The sequence below is a fragment of the Bradysia coprophila genome, unplaced genomic scaffold (assembly GCF_014529535.1).
Source record: "Bradysia coprophila strain Holo2 unplaced genomic scaffold, BU_Bcop_v1 contig_297, whole genome shotgun sequence".
NCBI classification, from domain to species: domain Eukaryota; kingdom Metazoa; phylum Arthropoda; class Insecta; order Diptera; family Sciaridae; genus Bradysia; species Bradysia coprophila.
Genome location: NW_023503555.1, coordinates 310,712 through 330,569, shown reverse-complemented (window position 1 = coordinate 330,569; position 19,858 = coordinate 310,712). Strand labels below are relative to the sequence as shown.

Sequence of the window (19,858 nt, the reverse complement as noted above, 5' to 3'; positions counted from 1 at the left end):
ACCACACTATCACTTCGATATGACATGCATTCGAAAAATATATATATTTTTTTATTAAACAAATCCTACGACTATGAAGGTTTTTTTAGTCTGATAAAAAAGTCTTGTATGCATATGATTATCTTGTTCGTATATTTCATTACATTTACCCAGATTATTTGACATTATGAACTCGATAGCCGCAATTATTCAGCCAATTAAAATTAATAAAATGTGCAATGAAAATATTAATATTATAAATGGTGTCTGATTCATTCGGTTTTTAGTAAATAAAATTACTAAATCCGTTCACTGAACTTCAAACAAAAATTGAATCTTAATAATGCACACATCCATACACACCTAATAATGTTAAATGCATATTGACTGCAATATGACACTTGTGTATACAGTACATGGATACATTGTTACAAAATGCACTAATAGCAAATGTAAATGTTTGTCGTAATAATATTCAAAGACTTTTCATTTCGAGTTTGTCCATTCTTACAAATTTGTCGTTTTTTTACTTAAAATAAAAAATATTGTGAAATTGTCTGGCTGAACATAAATAAATAGTAAACAAATATTCATCATACTAAGGATGACATGACTGTCTAGTAGGGTGGCTCAAAATGAACTTTTCGTTACGTATCTTCAATTATGAAGAAAAATTGCCATTATTCAAGCAGATCTATATATTCAACATAAAAAATGAGAGTTGGGGAAATCACATTTGGTAAAACTCGTTAAAATCGTTAAATCTGCTACTTCATTTGGTAACAGTTAACTCTAGCACTTCAATATTGTTATCTTTCATTTTGATATATAACAGAACATTGTCCAGTCATTGTCGGTTATTCTTAGCGTCAATGTCGATCTCAGATGGCTAACCATTGCAGAAAATCTGGCCTTTCTATGTATTGTATGTCGTATAAGTACGGACTCATTATACCCGGCTAGAGTTAGGTAAAAATCAGGTTTAGTTTGTTTAAAGTTTAGTGTTTGATCCAAATCTAGGACTTCAATATTTTTATTGTACTTCGACTCGGATCTACAACGTTCACAAGAAAACTGATCTTCTCAATGATCATCCCTATGTAAGCGACCATTAATTCAAAAACAGGATTCAATATCTATATTATAACGAAATTATCCAGATGACAGTTTCACAATTCAAATTCAATTGTTGCAAAAATTTTAAAAAAATATTCCAAATTCACTTTAGTTTCCTTTATTTAAGTTTTATATTTTAAAAAAATTCATCATTGTACTGTTCATACTAACCATTCTAGTGCAGAGGCTGACTAAAAATGATAAAAAAGGAACCAACGAAACAAAATTCAAGATTTTTTTTTGTTTAAATTGTGATAAAAAAAAGTTGAGTGAAATGGTTATGATATGCGCGTATATCCATAGTGGCTTATTAAAATTTATAGTGAAAAAAACGTAAGATTTCAACTCTTTTTTTTTAAGATCATGCACTTCTCTATTTACGTCTTCAAGTGTGTAAATTTATTTATATTTTATTGCTGCACCTGCATGTCTCAAGATAAAAATGCATATCGCGCATAAACGAACTGGTGTACTAGAAAATGAAAACGAATGGTAGTCGTGTTTGCACTAAAATGTGTGAAGTCTTTTTATAATGTGTCAACAAGAATGCTAGTGAGATATACATTATGTAAATAAGAGACTATACACACAATGATACCACGACTCGCACAGCAGGACTCATCACAAGGATAAGTGCAGGCTAATAACTTACATGGAAGTTGAAGGCTAGAGTTGTAATCATCTGCTCTATTTCACAGCGACGACAAACAGAAATGTTGAACCCTGGCTCTGGCCTAGCGAGTTATATGTTAAAACTATTGAAGTAGAAGATTTTTACATCAATCTCTTGAAAATGCTTCGAGATAGAAAGAGGTAACCGACTCAGCAACTATGTCGGTAATGAGATTTGTGAAAAAATTAGAGCTTCAAGATAATGGCCCACGGACTCTGTTCGTCAAGTAACGACTGTGTAACTATTTTCAGAGTATTTAATTTATGTGAAAGTTATCATGCCAGTCGAAACGATGTTAGTGAAGGGAAGTGGGTGGGTGCAGTGCGTTGAAAGGAAATTACAAAGTTTTGACTGACTACACAGACTCTGTGTCACAGAGTATTATGACAAAATCGATAAATTGTCCCAAGATATTATATTATCTTATTATTATTATTATTATCTTATTATCTTATTAGGAAATTTTCGTTCACATGTTCCACGTATTCTATGGAAATTGGTCATTCCAAATCACTGGTCACTGCAATTCACGAACCGTGATCGCAATAACTAACTTATGTGTTTTTCGCTAATACTTAAACACATTTATCACTCGATTGTAATATATATCCGAGTCTGGTTTCTTTATTGATTTAGTCATTTGCATAGAAAATTAAATTAAAGTGACAGACTGTTCGTATTATGAAGATGCATTCATCAAAATAAGAACGATACTCGATCGTGAATTTCCTTTTTCTACAATCATAAGTTATTCACCAGCCATCTGAAACTTAAATAGGCACCTTGGTTTCTGAAAAAATATTCCTAATTCCAACGACGAATTCTAAATTTTAAGACATTTTGAAATACTTGAATCGAATTGGATTGGAAATAAAAATTTTAGTATGTTGTACACGGGTGAGATATGAACTAACAACCTTCAACTTCAGCCTTCATACTGAGCCCACTGAGCCATTCCGTTGGAGTTCATTTCAAACACGAAACTCAACGTAATCAAATTACGTTCTTTAATCCCTAACCGTCCAAGTTGAAATCGTCCTCTCAAAACAAAAACACAGTGGCTCTTCGACATCAACATTACTCTTTGTCATTGTCATTACCTTTGATTTTTCTCTTCACAAAAAAAAAGTTCAATTGATAAGTAGAAAGCCGACATTTGCACCATTCAATATAATGGTGATGGACTGATTCGATAACAAATCAAGCCTTTAAAAAACTCTCACACTTTACCCCAATGATGTAGCTACTTTTTGGGTAGTGTTGGTACCTGTTGCGGGTATCTATCATCTGTTATCGATAACGTATTATATAGCAAACACAGTGAATTTATTCTCTCGAAAATACTTAGATCAAATTGTTAGCATTTCACTCAATTATCATAAGAAAATTGAAATAATAAATAATTAAAATCAAACTGTCTTGAAAGCAACAACAATAGCATTTAATTGGAATTTTTTGTATAAATTCATTTCGATTGCTATTTAAACACAACAACGTTGCAGTTTATATTTTATTCAATGTAATATGCAAAATCGACCTTCTGTCTGATGAAGTCAAGAACATGAAGTAGAAGTGAGTCCCATAAATCAACATAACTTTTCATTCGTTTATTTATATTGATTAAATGTTAAAATGTTCACAGTTGCTCTCTCAATATATTCCATGTCGGAGACATTAAAATCACTTTATTTTCCATAAAAGCACTAAGACTATACACAGAGAATTATTTCGAAAAGGATTTCAAACTTCTTTTGATTTTTTTTTCTATTTTATTTATATTAAGTCTGCCTTAAAAGCATTATGTATGGCTCTTAAGATCGACAATCTTTTGGTTTTACATTTCACAAAGAACATTTAGTTTTCGTTTTTGTTTATCCTCTGTTTACGAAATCGTCTTATGGGTTAGTATTAACGATAAACTGGAGTAGTTCTGGTATTAAATCAATAGTGCGAGTTGCTCTGGTTTGGCTTTGCAGGGATCTGAGTGGCTTGGACAAAAAGAAGGTTAACCAATGTTTAGGAAAAGAAAAAGGTACAAGTTCAGTGTCATTATATTTTAAATTGAAGGATGATTTCCAAAAAACGATAGAACATATTGACGAAGTTTTGGTCGAGACATTCTTCTGATCATTTTTTACCATTAAACAATGATGGCTCATTTTTGTGCAAATGTACAAAAATGTAGTTCAAAATTTTATAGCACTGTTCTCAGTGTTGTAATTTGTGAATTGCAGGCTAGTTCACACATTTCAAGAGTTATGAAAACAAGTTTGTTGTCATCAATATTTAACAGGGGAATTCCTTTCATTTTATTTATACTAACGTTTTGTGCGGGTGTTGATTTTAACCTTTTTATTAAATGTGGATTTACATAGCAACGTAAAAGTGACAGATGCAAAAATTTTCTCATACGGCAACTCGAAATTTCATTCATAATTTTAATTTTATGAATGAAATTTCGGGTTGCAGTATTTAAAAAACATTGCATCTGTCACTTTTACGTTGCTATGTAAATCCACGGTAAGTGTCTCTGGATTCCGACCTACCGCGATTCACCTTCGCCACGGTTGGTTTGAAACGAGATTAAATAGGGAACGCCGACCGCCAAAATTTTTTTTTCATATTATTAATCAGTGATGGACAAGAACATCACCCTGGAAAAAATCAGACCGAACGGCTGGGCCGTTTCTGAGAACCAGCAGCTGTGTCGTCCACGGCCGGTAGAGTAGCGGTTAATTCTGAATTATATTGGGATCGGTAGCGGGACTAATTCTAAGACTTTTTATAAACAAAATTCACATTGCAACATCTGGTTGGGCAGCTGTAGCCCCAAGTAGTCGAAAAATCACGATTTTCAATGGGCGATATCTTCGAAAGGAAGCAACCGGGGAAGTTTTAGATTGTTGATATGGACAGAGGGTTACAAGCCCTATCCACCACTAGTACCTGATTTCTCAGATGTTGTCACCAATGGCCAATTTTTGACCATCTTTTTGTTTGCTACCGTCGGCGAACTTTGTAAGCACTGCTGGAACACTTCCAACGTAATTTTTTTAAATCAAAACATGTACAGTTGCTTAACCCTAAGCTTAAGCTTTGTAGCGATACGAAACATGATACGCATCGGTCGGCGAATTTTAGAAGAAATCAGAATTCCCGCATAAGCTCAATAGTGGCACCTACGCCAAAATCAGTCATATTTGACACTCAACTGTTGTCTATTAACCGAAAAAATAATTCAAGAACAAACGACACGAAGTCGCTGAGTTTCAACTTCGAAATTTAAGATTCGTTTGTAAAGTTCGTCGTAGAGCAATGTCGCTACAAAAAATCTAACAAAAAGGGTACGCGTCGCGACCGATGCGTTGTATGGTATCGTTACAAAGCTTAAGCTTACAGTGCCAAAATTTGTTTGATACACTCTCCCGTTTTAGTACTCTATTTGGGGTACCACTCATGCTTGAAGTGCGTTGCACACGAAGATGTTTTAAACTTTTCTAGAAAGTTTGCAACTCCATGAAAGTATAACTCATTTTTAACGGCTAAAATAATGTCCTCCACCTATTACGTTGGTCCTATCTACATACCTGATGATAAATATTCAAAACTTTTGAAAATCGTACGATAATTTTACGCTCAAGTAACTGAATGTGAACCACAACCATAAAATTGAGAATTTACTATTTCTGCAACGAGACGGTTACAATGAAAATGATAGTCTCAGCACGATTTGTGTGTGGAACGAATGTTTTGGTACGGAAAAGAAAAACATTTCGCTAAACTTTACTTATATCGCAACACAAATATTTCCCGTATTAATATCAGTTTTTACCCCACAAACATCGGTCGGGATTAAATTTAATGTGCTAAATCGTTAAGCATCACGAGTGTAATAACAGTTCGAGGCAAAAGTATTTTCTAAGTTCTTCGAAGGAAAAGCATTCCCTCAAATAATAAGTTGAACAAACATCGATTTGTTTGAGTTTCATGTTACCACAACGAAAACAATAACATTTTCGGTTTTATTACATAATTTAACGGAATTTCGATAAAATATTTTAGATCAAAAATCCAAACACTCCGGGAGCGCACAACCGGCTATACATCTAATTCGTTCGGTGATTTTACATCCCATTACATTTTCATTCTGGTGTATGGAATATTGTTATGACTTGTTTTTCGATTTCCATGCATTTATTACTTATTACTAGGATTGCGAAACGTTTTACCGCAATAGAATTTAACTGACTCTCGTCTGCATGTAACATACACAACACATATTAATATAGAAGGATTGAGTGAAAATATTTATAATTAGTTCGGGACTAAGTGAAACGAACTACATCTCGTTTAATATTCGATTGAACACCGCATTGAAGACTTGTATTTTATGTGAAAGATAATCGAACTAATCGATAATTCATCGAAATGTAATTGCTTTTGCACTCTTGTAACTCGAATACAAAATGAAGTCAGTCAGCATAAACATACATTTCTAGCGTTTCTGGGTCTCTTTATGTGAACTATTCAGCAATAACTTGTTCAATAATTCAACGAAATCTTCTCTTCCACGAAGAAGTGGTAGTGGATGTTTGGCTGACTTATCCATATTCGAACGAGCCATATTTTTAATGGATGTAATAATGGTTGAACAAGGCAAGTTTGGCAACATTTCGTGTGCACAAAGCATATATCAAGCAATGTGTTGCATGCAAAGCTTTGTGTACTTCATTTATTGGAAAGTATTCAATTTCTTCAGCTGGAAAGCGTATGGATCGATTTCATTCAACTACATCGCTGCAGTGGAAGTGAAGTTAATGAAAACTTTGAAAGGAAAAACAATTATAATTATGAAACAGGTTAGAGCTAAAGTTTCATCTTTTTAACAACAGCTACAAATCATTACCGGGGCGATGCTTCTAGAGCGCCTTTTGTTAAATTTGATGCACTTAAAGTTTTACTTCTATTTAATCCATTGGAAGGATCTAACAAATCGTGCTATTAATCGTGGAATCTGTTACTTCAATTGACTAGTGTTTATTGAAAAATCTACTACTTCTTCGTCCCGTAGAAAGTGTAAGGGCTGGGAAGGAGAATTTTCTTAAAATTTACCTTAATTTTTATCGATCGATTCCAACGAGCGATTACATTACCATGAAGTGTTTTGTAAAAAAACTAACAATACAATTTTAAAACCACCTCACCCCGCGTACGCAAAAAGTTTATGGAAACATCAAAAAGGTGCGAAGAGTAAGCTTTTGTACAATCCCAATACCATTAAGTTACTTATAACTTGTAAATAAGAACGTTAACACGCGCGTCTTTACACAAAGAGTGCTTTTTATTCGAATGCTTATTCTGCTTGCTTGCATTCTTCGTTAATTTTATTGTTAATGATATGTTTCAAGCGTATATTTCAACATTAATTTAACTAAAGGATTAACCTTTCTTGCTCTAAATTTCGTTAAATCTCGACAGGTTTCCCTACATGAACCGTTTCTTCAATGAATTTTATGAAAGAGAAAAATTGAAATTAATTCCGTGAATTTACTCAGGGTGATTCTTTTGAAAATTTCCTTCGAAAAAATGGAACTTATTGTTGCTGGGGAGGGCTTAAGAAATGCTTCATGAGTTTTTGAGCCCCAGGTGTCTAAACCACTTTTTTTAGGTAGGCAGTGATAAAAGTCGAAAAATTACATTTCCGGGTGTGGATATACCGTTATCACCAGAAATGAGTGACCTTCATGACTATATCCTCATTGGGATCATCGATTTTCAGATTTCCTCAGTCAGACTTAAATTTTTAAAGGAAATTCTCGAGGAAATTCGAAAATGTTAAACGGAAATTTTCCTATCAACTAGTCAGATTTGTAAAGTCCCACAAATTCGACTTAACCACTTTATCATCATTGTGTCTAAGTTTATATTTAACAAACTAAAAAATATTCCGTAACTTTTGAACTCATCTACAAACAAAATTTCTTTCGATTAAAACGAAAGCGACTGAATGAAATAATAAAAAATTGGTTTTCAACTGGTAATTAAATCATTTAATTCGTAACATGTGTCCCATTCTGTTCCCTAATCAAAATAAATGGGCCCAACAATATTATTACATTAATAAATATTCACTTTGTTTGCTTAATACCAAAAAAAAAAATTGTAATAATTTTTAATGTGTGCATTAAATGCTATTTAGACCATGTGTAGTGTTTGCTCTGTATGGCATAGACGTAGTAATGCGGTAAGAGATGTGCATATAGTATAAAAGAAATACGTGAGTGTCGATGGTACAAACGAATAGAATTTTTATTCCACTCGTTTTTTTCTTTAATGAGAATAGTCAATATTTGAGGGAAAAATTGAATGAAAATGTGGAGCAGTAGTTCTAAGAACGATAGAATGGAGAAAAAAGAAGTTTGGTTGATTGTTTGGATAAACACAGTCATAAAATTACTAATTTATCGTTTTTTTCTTCAGTTCTTTCAAAAATTAAGTGATTAATAAATTCTGTTTGAAACTTGTAAATATATAGAGAGAGGAATTGCCCTATTGTGTTTATTATACACATGCAACCATCAGCTCTTATACTAGTTATTTATGCAACAAGAATCGTATGAAACTGTGTTATCAACATGATGTTTAGTCAATCTTGGCTTTGCATTGGGTTGGTAATCACCGTGTAATGGGATAATATACCAGTTTACCGTTCGCATCCAACGTTTGATAAAAATGCGTAAAATCATAATACGCGACACAAACAGTATTGCCTTGGCCACTGTTGAAATCCAATCATGAGAAACTATGTGCAATGTAACTGTTATCAACAACAAATTAATATCATGCTGCCTGTGTGAACAGTGGGAAAAGCATTCACAATTTAAGGAGATTAGTCCTAGATTTATCCACGTGCATTTTAAGCGAATCATGAGAAAAATGTTATTGGATTTTCTACTAAGCATCTGTTCCATTTATCTAGTGATTCGCTTAACATGCACATACATGAAGCTGCTACTAGACTAGCATTGTTATATTGAGAGTTTTGTTGTCAGAAACATTTCTATCGCACTTTAGCCTTTCAGGGTATGAACGTGTGCCGATTTGGCTCAAATAATTTTACCAAATTTCACAAATTTGAATATTTTTATTGAAATTTGGTGAAACATTTCTCAATATTAGGCCCGAGATTAGGCCCTTATTCGGTCTAAATATATATGAATATCTCCTGGCAACACTTCAGATTGCAAAAAAAGATCTTTTTCGAACTAGTACGCATGCTACATGCTACATGCGTCGAATACCGTATTTTTCATATTTCAAGCACTTCTTTCGACGCCCTCAGCATGTAAAATATTGCATAACAAGTGATAAAAAGATGAAAAGTAGGCAGATTATTGCTATTATTATTATGTAATGGATTTTACACGATTTTGAGCTTAAAGTCAATTTATTTTTCATCTAAAAGGGTTGTAATAAGCCACTTTCGAGACTAGGAAAAATAATAGTGTTTTACATGACTAGGGATAAAAAGATGATAGTTTTCTTGCGAATTTTGTTGATCTGAGTCGTAGCCGAGGTCAATAAACACACACAAAAAATTTGGTTGAAATTAGTTAAAACGAAACTTTTCATTTTTATCCCGAGGGCGGGCGTCAAACGTTGTGCCTGAAACAAGAAAAGTACGGTTCAACGCATGTAGCTTGTCACAGCTATAATAATCTTCGTTGTTGTCATATAAAAAAGAGGCACGAAACCAATCAATTCCGTCACACAATTGCATAAAAGCGCTTATTTATCGTAACGCACGAATCATAAATTTGTTAATTTTTTATTTATTTATTCGTTTCAATTCATCAGCAATTATCAAATGCAGTTATAACCAAAACAGCTTAACAGCCACTTAATTAATGGTAAATTAATCAAATCATTTATAATAAACGATTAAAATACATTTTGCCCAGATATTACCTTAAAGCCCCTCGCTAACCATAAATAAATCTCAATTATAATAAATGTCCCATAATAATGGTGCGATACGGTGCATTTCTGTTATAACAACACAGACAGTGTAGCTTAGTGGCTTAACCTATCCATAAAATCTAACAGACAATAGTTGTAATCGAATCAATATATTTCAACACAGCTTCATTATTAATTATGATTATGTGACCCATCTGAATAATTAACGGCTGTGCGCTGTGTCTAATATATATATATATGTATGTACCCAACCAACCGCATGTCAAGAGTTTATACCATGCATTAATACTCTGTTTATTCAGACATATAAATTCCTAATTCAGCATTCTGTTTAAACTGAATAAATTACCGGGCGATAATCTCTCGGCACACAAACCGAGAAATTCCGAGATATATTCCTGAAAGAGCAAAAGATTAACGATCGATTCAATAAAAATTTAATCATTTCCTTTTGGATATTACGATCCAATCGTGCATAATGAGGCTGGCTGGGATATAACGAATCAATCAACGCCACATAAGTTTTCTGGGTCTATTCAGCAAACCGAATAAAAAAGCACCGACCAAGTCCGTTCGTATTATTAGTTCATTTTGCATATAATTAATAATTTGGTTTTGTTGGGGCATGAAAGCGGCATAAAGCTTTAATTAAAATGAATGACCGGACTCTTGTTCGTGTTGACAAAAAATATTTACATTTTTCCAAACGATGTGCCGTATGGTTTTATGTTTATGAATGAAAATTTTGTTGTGGTTTTATGTTGTCTTGATTGCATTTTATGAGTTTTTCGGGTCTATACGGTCTACCGTCTTGTATATACCTTCTGCTTCACATGCACTTGCTTTTATTTTATTAAACGGCGAAGTTTTGCTCTATAATATAGACAAAGCGATTACGAAGGCAAAATAGTTTTTAATTTGTTAAGCTAAGTACTCAAATTAGAAAGCTTAAATCGGATCAAACTTTACGGAAATTGCAGTGAAATCTTTCGACAAAAATCTGTTTTGCCGCCGGTTCCTCCAGTGGCGATGGTAAGTTCCAACGAACAAATTATGGGATAAACAAGAACTGTTTTCAATATTTTTTATTGCAATTTAATGGCTCGAATATTTTACGAGCTCAGAATAAATAAATAGTAATGAGGCAGACATACCTTTCAGACGATTGGATCATTTGTTTTTATAAGACAAATTATATTTGTGAATAGAAAATCGCATTAAAAAAGTGTTTTCTTAAATTATCAAATAATTGCATCATACGAGCATTCCACCGGCCCAGCAACACGCAAAAACCGCAGACAATAATTTGTCGTTAAATTCATTCAAAAAAGGGGCCTGACCCAAATGATTCATATTGTTCAATTGCAAAATATATTTGATTTCCCTGTGGGAGTCAAAGCAACGAACCTGAATATCATCATATGTGATTGACAATAATAGTTGAAGGACATTCCGATCTAATTATAGCTGCACTGCGCTATAATTTTCGTATTAGTCAATTCGTTAGCACTTCATTAGGTGAGCGTTAGTTTCAGAGAGTCATATGCAAATTTAATTGTTTTATAATTAACGGCCTAGGGTTATAAATGCAATGAATTTTACGAAGCTTTTCCGTTTCAATTTAAAAATCATTTGATGAGTTGTAAATATTCCAATCATCATTGATAACTTTTCAAAATAAAAATTGGAAATTGTGATCTGGCTACGAAATACGTAATTCGAAATACGAAATGACCATTTTTTACGCAATCCAACACGTCGCGACGCCGACGCGATAAACTTAGTAGTTAAAACTAACATTCCTTTAAACAAGACTTAAGACTCATCTGTTAGCAACAACGACTACAAAATAAGCAATGTGTGTTAACCATTGTAGTTTTACATAGGAAAATGTGTGTTACAACAAATGAAGGACAAGATTTCGTATCAAATACTAAAAATAGTCTGAACAAGTAGTAGTTGATTTACCGTGATATGATACGGTTCCCGAATTACTTAATTGTTTAAAGATTTAAGATTTATTTTCATCTGTGAAAGTTAGCCTGTAAAAAAAACATGTCACGAGAATTGCGACCTTAAAAACTTCATTTGCAACCTTTATCGACCACTTTTGTAATTCAATATTTATTGAACTGTACACCAGCTTCAATCGTGTATTAGTCATATAATTGTGATATGTAATACCACCTCATGCAATCAAAAAATTAATACCGAAACATATCGTGAATGCCACTCCGCTATAAGCAGCAGGTATAGAAATTAATTAAAATGACTAAAGACATTAGAACAAATAACAATAGACAGTTTGCCTGCAGCACAACAAAAATATTCTTAATGTTATGCAACTCGAGAGACCAAAGAATTTAGTTTTTTAATATAAAACACGTTCACTGCATTGCTTTCGGTAGTGTACTTATGATAGACCTGATCTCAGCTCGTTGACGAAAAGTATTGAGGAAAACATTGTATGCAACTCGTAGTTTACAAAAATTACGTAAAAACTTTCAAAAATTCCTGAAATTTTTCAGATATTTTCAGAATTTTTAACGATTTAATTCTAAAGATGTGCTATGTCCCTGCCGATTGCAAAAGCCTATTCTGATACATACCATTAGCCTCTAAACTGTATGCTATAATTACTAAATCTCCTCAAAACTCCTAGTGTTTGGGCAGAATCTTTTACTTCATTTAACTTACGATTTTCTAATATAAGGGAACACTATACACTAGGCTCATCGTTTGTCTATGTTGTTGATAACATATGTCTAGCCGTTTCTAAAAGATTAGTTTTATAAACGCCCTCGATGTAAATCCTAAGTTCCTAATAGTATTAAAGTTAGTCGGATTCTGAAAATCCGATCACTCAGTTGCATAGAAAGTGAAAGAATCAAACAAAACTCAAACTTACCTTCAGCATTGAATCCAGCCCCAGATTTTTGTCCTGAACTTCATCATCCTCCTCATTTTCATCGTAATCGTCCTCGTAATAATCATCGAACAGTTTCTTTCCCTTCCTGTTCGTCTTGAACTTCAGATGTCTCTTTTTCGTCGACCAGTCAACGACATCATGATCATCGTCATCCATAAGCCGACTATCATCCCATAAATCATTGTGATCGAACGACTTCCGCACAGGTTTGACACGAACGCGTTCTTGTAGCGGTACTTTGAGCACATCGTACGGATGGCGAATTTTGGGCGGACGAGTCGAATAAACCATACCATCTCGATCGAACAGACGGTTTTGCATCAATTTGGAAACATTGTAGAAATTCCGTGCCGTCTGAGACTGTTTCGGATGGTGATTATTGTTGTATGTAGTGCTACTGACCAATTTCTTCCACGGATTATGCGGTGTACTTATTGGATAGCTGGACTGATTGATGTACCGTCGCACATTGCTCTTTTCATGATTGTAATCATGGTTTAGATTGAAAGCTTGATAAAATTTATTGCTGTGCCTTAAGCGATGCTCTTCTGGTGTTCGAATGCTTCTTGTTGTTGTAGTTGATGATAATGATGTTGCGGTAGTCGGTGGTTGTGTAGTCGTTGTGGTCGTTGCTTCTGTTGTCGTTGGTGTACTCACTGTTGTCGTCGTCGTCGTCGTTGTGGTATGATGGTAGTTTTGGTGATGGTGGCTGCGATGCCGTAAATTGGTTTTCAGCTTGCCATACACATGAGTAATGTCTTCATTCCTTTTCGGTTTATTTTTGTGATGTTTATAATGGCGCAGCATTGGCTCGGCATTGAATTCAGCTTCATTTTGCCAGAGCAGACGTTCGGCCAATACACTCCAATCGAATAGAAGGAATAAAATGAAAATCACTTTGATGGATCCGGTGACAACGTTCATTGTTCGCTGAATGGGAAACATTTTCGTTTTTTTTTTTAATTTTGGTTTAACACATTTGCCACGAAGAAGAAATGCTGGGAAAATTTTTCTTTTTTTATTTGGGTTTGAAAATCAACCGAAAACAATTCACATTTTCTGTATAGTTATGTACTTCGAAGTTAAGGAAGTTTAGGAATTTCTGAGTATGTCGCTTGTTGTACACTTTCAATCACTTTTCTCTCATCACATATTTTGCCATTAATTTTCGGTTTCGAAGAAAGCAAAAAATTTCCATTGTCACACACGTTAAAGCTTTTATCAAGTATTCGTCTCTTTGATATAAATTTTACACCACCGGGCTTCCCTTCAGTGAAATTTGGTTTTTCTCTTCTTTTTTTTTCTCTAAAAACAAATTATTTTCACATTTGAACTGACACAAAAGCTAGATGGTCAACTCTCCACTTTGATTTATATGTTGAAAATAAACTGGTGAAAAAATATTCCATGCACTTTCGTCCTCTCTGAGGAACAAAATTTGTAATTAAATCCTGGACACAAAATGTTTTTTTTGTTTTATCTTTTTTTGATGAACCTTTACATCTGACACTGACCACAAACAATTTTTTTTGCTCTTCCTTTTCAAGGGATTTCTTTCTTTTTTTTAATACAAATAAACAGGCGCCAGTCAGATGTTACACTCTGCACCGATTAAATAGAAGGTATACGAGCGTAGCGACTAACAATGCAAACGTAACGATTTTTTCTCATTTATAATTTTCCAAAATAAATAAACCGCCACTCTGCTTCTAATCACAATCGCTTAACGCTATTTTAAATGGAACAAAAAATCATATTTTAAAATGACCTAAAATTACATTTATGTTTTCCTAGCCGTTGCTTTTTTTCTCTACTTTGTTGTATGTTTGTAACATAAAACTATTTTTAAATCCTCTATGCACTTTACAAAAAAACACACGCGATATTTTAAAATAACAAAAAAAAGTCCGAGATATTTATCCTAGTTTTGATTATAAATTGAATTTGTAAAACAAAATTTAAAAAAACAATTCTTGCCACGGTAGGAAAATTACTACCTTCCACAGTCTATTAATCAATTCAAAAATTTGATCAAAACAAAATAACCAAATCAAAAATCACTCGTCAAAACATTCATATCAACCGAATTCAACGTATATATAATATCGAGAAAAGTTCGAAAATTATCATTCAGTGTCCACGCTCTGTTCTATCAAAATTGTTTTTTCAAATGAAATGTTCATACACAACTCTATGCAATAGCTATTTTACCCAACCATTCTGGTCCGCGGGGAGATAACAACTGATACACAAAGTGTTTGAAAATGGGCTCTGTGCAACATCACTGTTGAGCAGAGTGTATGTTCCCAGCCAGTTGATCGCATGAATCGTATATTACGTATAGTCTGTACGGTGTGTATAATACCAGCCAACAATCTCACTCGAGTAAATTTTCGTTGTTTGAAAACATTTCTCTCTGATTCACATGTTTCATTGGGTTTCGGTTCGGATTGCATGTACATTTTGGTATAAAAGAACATGAATTATACCTATTCTCTGGCCCTAAACCCTGTACATCGACCGTGTGTATGTAATATACATACAATGGTTAATACCAACAAAAATCTCTTCGAGAAAAGTGTGACGCAGTCTTTGAAGTACAATTTCTAAAATGAATGATATCATTAGAGTTGACGCTTTCAGCTTCGTTACGCAAAAATTAAATTTTACACCCAATTTTAGTTCAAACAAGCTGGCTTAGTTTTTCTCATCATCTGCCAAATAATTTTTACCAAAAAAAATTTGACTGGAAACAACCAACATTTTACCAAAAAAATCTGCGTCGCAAGTGGCAGATAAATTTTCTTGCTGGTCTGTTCCGTAACATCTGCCACTTTGCGACGCAGATTTTTTTGGTAAAATTTTGGTTGTTTCCAGTCAATTTTTTTAGGTAAAAATTCGAAAATTTGACGAAATTCGAAAATTTGACGAAATTCGAAAATTTGACGAAATTCGAAAATTTGACGAAATTCGAAAATTTGACGAAATTCGAAAATTTGACGAAATTCGAAAATTTGACGAAAATGGAAAATTTGACAAAAATCGAAAATTTGACGAAAATTGGAAGAAATTCGAAAATTTGACGAAATTTAAAAATTTTACGAAAATCGAAAATTTGACGAAGAAAGTAATTCTCTATCTGCCACCATTCAAGAAATATCTCCAAAACCCCAATCGACCCACCAATTTCCAACTTTCGACATTTTTCACATATGCCCTTCTGTTCTACTCGTAAAACTCTGAGACTTTGCCGAAGAAAGTTCTTTTTTTGGGGGTTAGACTGCGTTAAGTCCTCCGCTATCGCTCCGGACATGATTCGTAATACACAATGCCGCTTCGGAGGAAAACATAAATTCAGTGCATATTTGATAAGAAAACATGTTGGTTCAATCGAATAAACAAACATGCGATGAGAGAGAAAGGCGAATGAGAGTGGGAACGGATGAAGAACCGAAGAGAGAGTTTTCGGCTTTTCCTGGCCTTTAAGAGAAAATGAAATTATTTTGCTTTTTGCTATACTTTAAAGGAAATGTGTATTTCGTAAAGGAAAAGGAGATTAGAAAGAGTGAAATGTTGCCAATGCATTTCATTTTGCAACAGTTACGTTGACACATTTTCATTTGTGTTATTTTACATGCATAGTTAGCAAATACGACTAGGAATTTAAACAATATTACCCGTCGAAAAATTACATTGCATCTAGTACTTCAAAGTTTAGTTTATGCTAAGTAAACTAAGGGATGGGTGGCGGAAATATGAATAGTGCGGTATCTCTCTTTATTTAGAGTATACCACTCTTGCTTGAAGTGTGTTGGTAAAACTTATCAATTCGAATAGGATCTTCATTAGGTGCGTACTCCAAAAGAAAATTACTTCAGTAGAGATGTACGAATATCGAATCCTTTTCACAAGCCCGATACCTCTATTGTGTTGGACACTTTACATAGCGCTAGGTTTTAGCTCATGCAGTCTTCTTACAAATATGTCACACAACCATCGAATACAAACGAAACTTTTTTTTTCAATTTCTTAAAAAATTCTGCAATCAAAATCAACCAATTGATTATCTTCTTATGACTCCCAGTTCCAGGTTTCCATATATCTCTATATTTTCCCATACACCACAAATATGCTTATATATTCGAGTACAGTGTGTCCACTCCAAAATGACTAAGTCATCACTAGTAAACAAATAACAAAATCAAACATAGGAACTACAATTCGGTTGCAATTAATATTATGCTTAACTTAGTAGACGAATCTATTACTTCATTTGCTTTATGTTCAACAAATCCTTCACTTCATTTGTTTTAACATGCATGTTGCCAATACTCTCTCGCTAGAGAGGGTATTGATGTTGCTATAAGATTCATTTTAAATAGAAATCATTATTGCTTATTTTTGTCGTCGTTGTCAACAACAGATGATGCAGCTTTAATATATTCGACCTGGACGCCTAATTTTTTAAAAATATTTTAAAGAACATTTCATTGCAAAACCAAACGTGTCCAAATTCATGTGCAATAAATCATCGGCAACATAATTTATAACATTATCTTTGCACCACAATCGCCAACGGAACGTGCTTTTCATATTAATTGTCCAAAATTTGTTCACAGACGTTTTTACAACTAAACAAATATATGAATGCCACCTAAGTAAACACTTCCACCTTCTGCAATAAATTTTGGATCATTGATAAAACATGGAAAGTGTTTTTTTTACAGGGACATTTCCCTGTGACCGTACGACATACGAGCAAACACAGATTGTTTATTTGGATGGAAAAAAAATGTGCGTGAAATTGTGTAAGTGATGAGATGAGAGATTTGTGGATTTTTTTTATTGAAAATGACAATAGAGACGAAAAACGTTTGATGTAGCGAGTACTGTGTACCATTCTACAGAACGATTTAAAAGCTGAAAAATAAGCGGTGGATCTGTTAGTGTGTATTGTGTAAGTCTCAGTATGGAACCTTATACACTTCTGTTATTAAAAATTGTTATAAAATTGAAGTAATCGTAGTAGATGTAGTAAGCTGATTCTGATACTTCCATAATCAATAAAAAATTTAGTGAACACTCACTCAAGATACAATCACTTAAGGGAAGACGTATATCAAAAAGTGTGACACTCTATGGCAAAAGCATTGAACAAATTCGGACGGAGGTAATTAGAAAACTGACAGCAAACGCTTCAAAATGCTCGATTAAACTGATGAAGTAATAGATTTTGTATCAATCTGTTGAAATTATTTAGATCAAAAAAAGATTAAACCAGCTCTCTTTAGGTGCTTAGGTGACGTAAGTCAAACAGAGGGCCAAAATCATATCAAGTTCGATATTGTTTTTCGTTTCTGAATATAAGTTGTATGAAAAAGTGAAGACAATTTGACAATGCTGGCCGTGATATTTCACTTACGTCACAGTTACCTTAGGTGCTAGAGAGAGCAATTATTAAACTTTAGATAATTATACTAGCGAAATGCTTATCGTCCGTATCTAATACCGAAGATTAAATTCACCTGAATCAATAACGAAAGGAAACATTTGTTGCTTTTCCTGCAAAAAAAAACTTTAATCAAATGCTCACTTATTTTGCTGCTAAATTGACCATGACCATGAAATTTTCAATTAAAAAAAAATAGGAAAACGAAAATGTCCCTCAACAAAGTTGAATGATGAAGATATGATGAGACAATTTCAACAATGACGACCATATCCACGGTAATATAATAAGATTATAAGATGAAATTCCAGTAAAGAAAAAAATTTATAGAAAACTTTTAAATTAACGTTCAACAAAATGAATTGTCTTTCTTGTTTATAACGAAGGGGATTTTTATTTTACCTTACGTTTTTGGCTTTTATACACATACGTAGCATGAGTAATGTGGCGAGGAGCATTACATTTGAGATTAGCAGAGAAATGATAAGTTGATACGCATGTGGCCGAGTAGAATCAGCATGTGAGTGAAAGTTGAGTCCAATGGGAGAGAATAGGCCTCATTTTCGTGTGAGACTCTTTCGCATTCTTTTCACATACAACCCAGATGTAATTCAAATACATATTCGACCTGACCTCTGATGTATGTCACTCATGACGACTATTTGCATCTCTTTTGAAGAAAACATTGCATAACTGTCATATGCTTGCCGTTTTGAACGACATCTTACCTTACATTTACAAAATGACATATAGATTGAACCTTTGACTCGCTGTTGTCTCATTATCTGTTTGACTTTGTCTGAATAATGCTGCCTCAATTTTGATATATTGAGATTTTGTGTTTTTTCTAACGTCTTAAAAACTGTAAGCATATTGTAACGAAGTCATTAAATCTGGTGGTTCATTTGTGTAAAGTATTATACTTGTGTGTGATACAAAATCTATTACTTCATTATTTCTATTATACGCTTCGCTATATAAAAGAATACTAGCCAGAGCTCCTCTGTTATTCTTGTCGTTGTTGTCGTAAGCAGATGAAATGAAGTGAAAGAAAAAATCTGACGTTTCTTACCACATTGGGCGGCCATAATTAACAATATTAGGCCTTGACATGAGTTACTCAATCTACTAGGGTATAGCGCATTAGTTGGAATCAATGAACTGATATAATCAGGTAGCGCTGATACGCAATTAATCAAGTCAGTCGTATGAATTTACTACAAAGTAGATGTTTCCACGAAGATTTTTCGAAATTTTTCTGTGCTCTGTTACATATAAGTATGACAAGAAAATACAGGTATAGAGAAACGGTTCGGATGTGCGTTGTCAACGTGTAATGATAGTATACACAACAGGCAGTGAGTACTGATCATTGTGTTTTTCATTCGAAATTTGACTGGGGAAATTCTTTTTGTAATCGGGAAAAATGTTAAAACTTTTCTTTTTGAATTCGTTTCGTTTATGTTTACATTGAGTAGAAAAGAGTTGTCTCCTGCTTACCGTCTTACCGTATACATTATGTATGTGATAATGTTACAACGAATAGTTGATACGAGATGTACGATGACAACTACAATAAAATTCTCATTGATGTTCTCGTTTAAGTTTAGACGTAGAAATCTGCAATTGTTTGTGTGCAAGGAAATGGATTTTTTTCACAAATAAAGTGATTTTATGCAACATTTCCTGTTGTACTTTATATAAATGATATTGTTCTATTGTTCTATCAAGT

At 33.5% G+C, this 19,858-nt stretch overlaps 1 protein-coding gene across 1 annotated transcript in view; it reads right to left on the bottom strand.

Annotated features, from left to right (window-relative positions):
• Positions 1–14,951, bottom strand: part of LOC119079153 — an 85,131-nt gene extending 70,180 nt beyond the window's left edge. The window contains exon 1 of the mRNA XM_037186969.1: positions 12,657–14,951. Within this exon, the coding sequence (XP_037042864.1) occupies positions 12,657–13,622 (966 nt within the window). The 5' untranslated portion in view covers positions 13,623–14,951. The remainder of the gene's footprint in view (positions 1–12,656) is intronic.
• Positions 14,952–19,858: the final 4,907 nt, after the last annotated feature.